General features: G+C 42.8%; 1 protein-coding gene across 1 annotated transcript in view; it reads left to right on the forward strand.

The window, feature by feature from the left end:
* LOC107636346 (uncharacterized) overlaps positions 1 to 7,353 on the forward strand; it is a 29,461-nt gene extending 22,108 nt beyond the window's left edge. Inside the window, exon 5 of the mRNA XM_021122415.2 lies at positions 6,730 to 7,353. Coding sequence (XP_020978074.2) covers positions 6,730 to 7,353 — 624 coding nt within the window. The remainder of the gene's footprint in view (positions 1 to 6,729) is intronic.
* The last annotated feature ends 340 nt before the right edge of the window (positions 7,354 to 7,693 follow it).

The following is a 7,693-nucleotide window of genomic DNA, read 5'->3' on the forward strand; positions in this document are numbered from 1 at the left end:
TAAGGGTCTAAGTTACCTTTTTGTGTGCATGCTTTTCTGATGTTGGTTTTTGAAAAATCCCCTTTGATCTTTTTGAAACCTTTTCTTGGCTGTCTGTCCTTTTGAGTCTTTTAACTTTAAGGACTTAGGACAGTCTTTTGGCTTTTTGATAGGTTTTTCGATCTCTTTTTGGTATTCCTCATACTCAATTTTTTGATTCATTGAGTTCCTATGACTTAGGTTATTTTCGCGATGTGTTTTCTTTGTTTCTCGGGTTTTCATTTCGACTTATGAGTCGGAATCTTTTCGAGTTTCTCACGATCAACTTTTATAACCTCTTTACGCCGACTTGTACCTCGTCGTTTTATCCTGACGACCACCTAGGTCGGTTCATGGGATTTTCACGTTTTGTCGAGCTTAAGTCGGCGCGTTTCGTAGAAAGAAAGACAAACGAGAAGGAATTTATAAGAGATATTGTAAAAAGATCTTTATTTATTTGGGAAGGTACTTTAATGCTACTAAGGGTTTTTAATAATCCATTCTCCCTTAGTCTCTACTTTGATGCCTCGTTAAAAACCCTTCTTCAGAAAAAACCCTTTGATTTTTGGGAAAAAAATCGTGAAGTTGGGAAAAGAGTACATCAGGGAGTAGAGTTCGCTTTTAACTATAGTACCTTTTCATGTTACAAGCATGCCATGACCTTGGTAATTCGGTGCTGTTTAGGTCGGTCACCTTATAATAACCTTTCCCTAAGACCTCATTAATTGTGTATGGTCCTTTCCAATTAGCAGCGAGCTTTCCTTCCCCCGATTTGTTGACTCCAATGTCGTTTCTGATCAAGACCAAATCGTTTGGAGTAAAACTCCTTCGAATGACTTTTTTGTTGTACCTGGTAGTCATCCTTTGTTTCAATGCTGCTTCTCTTATCTGGGCTTGCTCTCGGACTTCGGGGAGCAATTCAAGCTCCACTTTGTGCCCTTGTATGTTTCCGATTTCATCATGGAAAAAATTACCCTTGGACTTTGCTCTCTGATTTCCACTGGTATCATAGCTTCTACACCATAGACAAGTCGGAAGGGTGTTTCTCCAGTGGCAGATTGGGGCATCGTCCGGTAAGCCCACAACACCTGGGGAAGCTCTTCTGTCCAGGCTCCTTTTGCATCTTGTAGCCTTTTCTTTAGCCCTGCCAATATGACTTTGTTGGCTTCCTCGGCTTGTCCATTTGCCTGTGGATGTTCCACTGAGGTGAACTGGTGTTTGATCTTCATACTGGCCACTAGGCTTCTAAAGGTAGAGTCGGTGAACTGGGTTCCATTATCTGTGGTGATGGAGTAAGGTATCCCATACCTCGTGATGATATTTTTGTAGAGGAACCTCCGACTTCTTTGGGCTGTGATGGTGGCTAATGGTTCTGCTTCTATCCACTTTGTGAAGTAATCTATTCCCACGATTAAGTATTTGACTTGTCCTGGCGCCTGGGGAAAAGGACCTAACAAATCCATTCCCCATTTTGTGAAGGGCCATGGAGAAGTTATACTAATGAGCTCCTCGGGGGGAGCCATGTGGAAATTTGCATGCATTTGGTATGGTTGGCATTTTTTCACAAACTCTGTGGTATCTTTCTGCAAGGTCGGCCAGTAGAATCCAACTCGGATTACTTTCCTGGCTAGCAACCTGGCTCCGAGATAGTTTCCACAGATCCCATTATGGACCTCCTCCAGCACTTCAGTGGTCCTTGAGGTCGGTACGCACTTCAACAATGGCGTTGATATTCCTCTTTTATAAAGGATATTTTTCACCAGAGTGTAATATTGTGCTTCCCTCCGGATTTTCTTAGCCTCTTTTTCCTCTTTGGGGAGGATGTCAAATTTTAGGTATTCGGCCAAGGGATTCATCCATCCGAGGTTTAGCCCGGATACCTCAAGGACATCTTGTTTGTCCTCTGCTTTCACCACAGAGGGCTCTTGGAGAGTTTCCTGGATCAGGCTTCTATTATTCCCTCCTGGCTTAGTACTTGCTAACTTGGAGAGGGCGTCTGCTCTGCTATTGAGATCCCGAGTTATATGCTTAACCTCGGTTTTCGCAAAGTGCCCGAGGTATTCCAGAGTTTTTTCCAGGTATCTTTTCATGTTTGGGTCTTTGGCCTGATACTCTCTATTTATCTGGGAGGTTACTACTTGAGAGTCGTTATATATCATCACTTTTGTTGCACCGACTTCTTCTGCCAGCTTCAATCCTGCAATCAGGGCTTCATATTCTGCTTGATTATTTGAAGCTGGGAATTCAAATTTGAGGGATACCTCTATTTGAGTTTCCCTTTCATCCACCAGTATTATGCCTGCACCGCTTCCTGTCTTGTTTGAGGATCCATCTACATAGAGTTCCCATGTAGTTGGCTTTTCCTCTTGGTCTCCTGCGTACTCTGCTATGAAGTCGGTGAGGCATTGGGCTTTAATTACTGTCCGAGTTTCATACTTCAAGTCGAACTCGGAGAGCTCTATTGCCCATTGAACCATTCTCCCTGCAACATCCGTCTTTTGGAGGATTTGCTTCATGGGTTAGTTCGTTTGGACTCTTATCGTATGAGCTTGAAAATAAGGCCGTAGCCTCCATGAGGCTATTACTAAGGAGTAAGCAAACTTCTCCAGCTTGTGGTACCTTAGTTCGGGGCCTTGTAGAACTTTGCTGATGAAGTACACTGGATGCTGTCCAACCTCATCCTCCCTTATCAGGGCTGATGCGACAGCTTTGTCTGCTACAGACAAGTATAGGACGAGATCTTTCCCAACTTGAGGTCGGGTTAGGATTGGAGGTTGGCTCAAGAACCTTTTGAACTCCTGGAACGCTTCTTCGCATTCCGGAGTCCATTCAAACTGGCATCCCTTTCTTAATAAAAAGAACAGTGAAAGGGATTTTAATGTTGATCCTGCCAAGAACCTAGAGAGGGCCGCAAGTCGGCCGTTTAGCTGTTGAACCTCTCTTAAGCAAGTCGGGCTCTTCATTTCCAGTATAGCTTGACACTTATCGGCTTTTGCTTCGATCCCTCTTTGCGTCAGCATGAACCCTAGGAATTTTTCGGCCTCCACTGCGAAGGTACACTTTGCGGGATTTAGCCTCATCCCGTGTAACCTTATGGTGTCGAAGACTTGCGAGAGGTCTGTCAGGAGGTCGACTTCTTCCTTGGTTTTTACTAGCATGTCGTCTACGTAGACTTTCATTAAACTCCCGAGGTGGGGAGCGAACACCTTGTTCATCAGCATTTGATATGTGGCTCCTGCATTTTTTAATCCAAATGGCATGACCACGTAGCAAAAATTTGCTCTGGGCGTGATGAACGATGTTTTTTCCTGGTCTGGCTCATACATCGGGATTTGGTTATATCCCGAGTAGGCATCCATGAACGACAAGTATTGATATCCCGAGCTAGAGTCTACTAGAGTGTCAATACTTGGGAGTGGATAAGGGTCTTTGGGACATGCCTTATTTAAGTCGGTGTAGTCGACACACATCCTCCATTTGCCGTTTTGCTTCTTGACTAGCACTACATTTGCTAGCCATGTTGGATATTTAACTTCTCTGATGAAGCCGGCTTCTAGGAGTGCCTGTACTTGCTCCTCCACCGCTAGGGCTCGTTCTGGGCCGAGCTTGCGCCTCCGCTGTTGTATAGGTCGGGATCCCGGATATACCGAGAGCTTGTGGGACATAAGCTCGGGATCTATCCCGGGCATGTCGGAGGCTTTCCAGGTGAAGAGGTCAGAATTGTCTCTTAGGAGCTTGGTCAACCTTTACTTCAGGGTTTCCCCTAGGTTGGCTCCTATGTTGGTATTTTTTCCTTCCTCTTTGCCGACCTGTATTTCCTCAGTTTTTCCTCCTGGCTGTGGTCGCAACTCTTCTTTGGCCCTTGCACCGCCGAGCTCTATGGTGTTGACTTCTTTGCTCTTTCCCCTCAGGTTCAGGCTTTCATTGTAGCACTTTCTTGCCAATTTCTGGTCCCCCCTCACCGTTGCTATCCCCGCTGGTGTCGGAAATTTCATGCAGAGATGGGGAGTAGACACCACCGCTCTAAGTCGATTTAGGGTAGCTCTGCCGATTAGGGCATTATATGCTAACCCTACGTCGATGACTATAAAGTCTATGCTCAGAGTTTTAGATTTTTCCCCCTTTCCGAAGGTAGTGTGGAGGGGTAGAAATCCCAGTGGTTTTATTGGCGTGTCGCCTAGCCCATACAAGGTGTCGGGGTAGGCTCTTAACTCCTTTTTATCCAACCCTAGTTTGTCGAACGCAGGCTTGAAAAGGATGTTTGCCGAACTTCCTTGATCTACTAGGGTTCTGTGGAGATGGGCATTGGCTAGGATCATGGTTATCACCACTGGATCGTCGTGTCCAGGGATTACTCCTTGCCCATCTTCCCTTGTAAATGAGATTGTAGGAAGGTCGGATGATTCGCTTCTGACCTAGTAGACTCGCTTGAGGTGTCTCTTGCGAGAGGACTTAGTGAGTCCCCCTCCCGCGAATCCGCCGAAGATCATATGTATATGTCTCTCCGGAGTCTGCGATGGTGGGTCTCTTCTATCTGTGTCATCTCGCTTTCTCTTCCCATGATAGTCCGATCTTTCTATGAGATATCGGTCAAGTCGGCCTTCTCTGGCCAACTTTTCTATCACATTTTTAAGGTCGTAACAATCGTTTGTTGAGTGACCATATATCTTATGGTACTCACAGTATTCGCCGTGACTTCCCCCTCTTTTGTTTTTAATAGGCCTGGGAGGCGGCAGCCTTTTAGTATTGCAAATTTCTCTGTATACATCCACTATAGAAACTTTTAGAGGAGTATAAGAGTGATATTTTCGGGGTCTGTCGAGACCGAGGTCTTCTTTCTTTTTGGGCTCCCTCTCCCTCTTTTTTATCGAGGGAAGGTGCCCAGGTCACCAACTCGACTCTCTCAGTCTGGCATTTTCCTCCATGTTGATGTACTTTTCAGCTCTTTCTTGTACATCACTTAAGGAGGTGGGGTGCCTTTTTGATATGGACTGTGAGAAGGGACCTTCTCTAAGCCCATTTACCAGCCCCATAATGACTGCCTCGGTGGACAGGTCTTGAATCTCTAAGCAGGCTTTGTTGAACCTTTCCATATAGTCCCGTAGAGGTTCTCCGACCTCCTGCTTTATTCCCAGGAGGCTCGGTGCATGCTTTACTTTATCCTTCTGAATGGAGAACCTCATTAGAAACTTTCTTGAGAGGTCCTCAAAGCTGGTGATCGATCTTGGAGGGAGGCTATCAAACCACTTCATCGCTGCTTTCGATAAGGTGGTCGGGAAAGCTTTGCAACGCGTCGCATCAGAAGCATCAGCCAGATACATCCGACTTTTGAAATTGCTTAAATGATGCTTTGGATCTGTGGTTCCATCATAGAGGTCCATATCAGGGCTTTTAAAGTTTCTTGGAACTCTTGCCCTCATTATGTCCTCGCTAAAAGGGTCCTCCCCTCCTGGAGGTGACTCTTCTCGATCGCCACGGGAGTTCCGACCTTTGAGGGAGGATTCTAACTTTAAGAGTTTTTCCTCTAACTCTTTTCGTCGTTCCATCTCCTCTCTTAGGTTCTTCTCTATCTCCCTTTGTCGCTCCCGCTCCTGTTCCAGCTGTTCCAAGCGACCTTGGTAGCCATGGACTAGTCCCATTAGTTTAGTTGCATGGGGTGGTCCATCCTTTTCCGATTCACGCCCCTCCGAGGAGTTCGTCTTCGGATTTTTAAATCCGGAGGTGCCTTCCCTATGTTAGTCGCTGGTTCCCTGGTGAAGGGCTAAGTCTGCGTCATTGTTTCCGGTATCTAGATTCTCTTGTTCAGAATCCGACGCCACATGACCGTCTTCCGGTGACATGTCCGCCATTACTGGTTGATCTCTCGGGTCTCCGGCAACAGCGCCAATGTTACGATGGGTAACCGGAGATTAATGGGTTGGATTAGTTTAGCTGGCCCAATCGTCTGAATGAGGAAGTATCCGAATGGGTTAGTGACCTAAGATCCCCGTCCGACTTCAGTGTGAGAGAATGGGGGGTGGTACCTGCAAAGACACTCCGATGCCAAAGTCAGCAAAGGGAGCAAAACAGGTCTAGAGAGTATTGGACTTATGAGATACCTGAGGAATTTAAGGGTATTTATAGTGGTGAACCCATAACCACCGTTGGAGTAGTTCCGCCATTTAAGGTGGATAACCGTCCCTTTATCTTAGGAAAGTTGAGATATGGCTCCTGGAAGTGAGTAGAGAGATTTTAGGGGCAGTTACTCATTTGACTGAGTGCTTATCTACAAGCTAATCCTCGTCCCCGACTTCTTTAGGGTAAGTTGTGGTAAGAACCGACTTCATAGGGAGAAGGTCGGTGTAGGGCGAGGCTCAATCCTTTGGATTGGGCCTTTCATTTAGATCTGGGCCTTATCATTGGGTCAGGGTATGAGCAGTTTATAAATTTTTTTTATTTTTAAAAAAAATAATCATTCACAATATTTTTTTTTAAAAAAATTCATTTAGTATAAAATTATTAAATTTTAAGAATAAAAAATTTTTATTTTTCTAGTAATATTTATAAAAAATTATATCAAAAGTTAATTTTTATTTTTTAAATTATATTTAATATCTAATTATTTTTATTACGTTTTTAAATTTTTTAAAAATTTATTTGTTGTTCGTATTTTTTTAGTTATTAACATTTGGATACACATTTTGTGGCCTCATGAGGCAATGGCATTAATAGGAGGTCCAGAAAATAATGTCACCACTGAAAAACTCTGAAGAAAGAACTGCTAGTGAATTGTTCAGAAGAGAGCACGCTGAGTTGAGAAACGATGCGGAATCTTGGATGAAAAGCACAGCCCAAAATTGTATGCTGATTTCAACTGTCATTGCAACAGGGGTGTTTGCTGCTTCAATAACCATACCAGGCGGTCTCGATGATAAATCAGGGAAACCAAACTACTTGAAAAAGCCACCATTCTTGGTGTTTGCAATCTCAGATGCAGTTGCGTTTATCTCATCAACAGCTGCAATATTAATATTCTTGTCCATTCTTGTTTCGCGTTATGCTGAGTCTGATTTCTACAAGTCACTGCCCTTGAAGCTCATATTTGGATTATTGGTGGCGTTGTTCTCCTCAATAACAAGCATGATGGTAACATTTGCAAGTGCCTTCTTTATTACTTACTACTATGACTCAAATCGAGTCCCAATTTTCATTTCCGCATTTGCCTTTTTGCCAATACTTCTATTCATAGTTTTGCAATTTTCATTATGGTGCGACATAATGTATTCAACTTTTTATTGTAAGAATATTTTTAAGCCAGACAAAAGTATTCTTTATGTACTATTAGTGGAAATGTAAAAGAAAAATATTAAGAGCCAATATTTTTTTATTAATATTACTTAAAACTTTAGATTAATATTTTATTTTTATATTATTAAAAAAATAAATATATTTTTTTATCTATAATGTTTTTAAAAAAATTTAAAAATATTCTTAATATTTAATTTATTTTAATTTTATCCTTAAAATTTTAATAAATTTCAATTTTGTTTTTGTTGTTAATTTTTTGATGGTCAATAATCAGTCAATTTTTTTTCTAGTTCTACCCCTAATGTTCATTATCATCGTCATCATTTTCTTTATTTTTCTCTTTCCATTGTAACTATCAGAACCACTCACATTAGATGTCACATTATCT

The sequence above is a fragment of the Arachis ipaensis genome, chromosome B4 (assembly GCF_059453495.1).
Source record: "Arachis ipaensis isolate K30076 ecotype BB chromosome B4, ASM5945349v1, whole genome shotgun sequence".
NCBI lineage: Eukaryota > Viridiplantae > Streptophyta > Magnoliopsida > Fabales > Fabaceae > Arachis > Arachis ipaensis.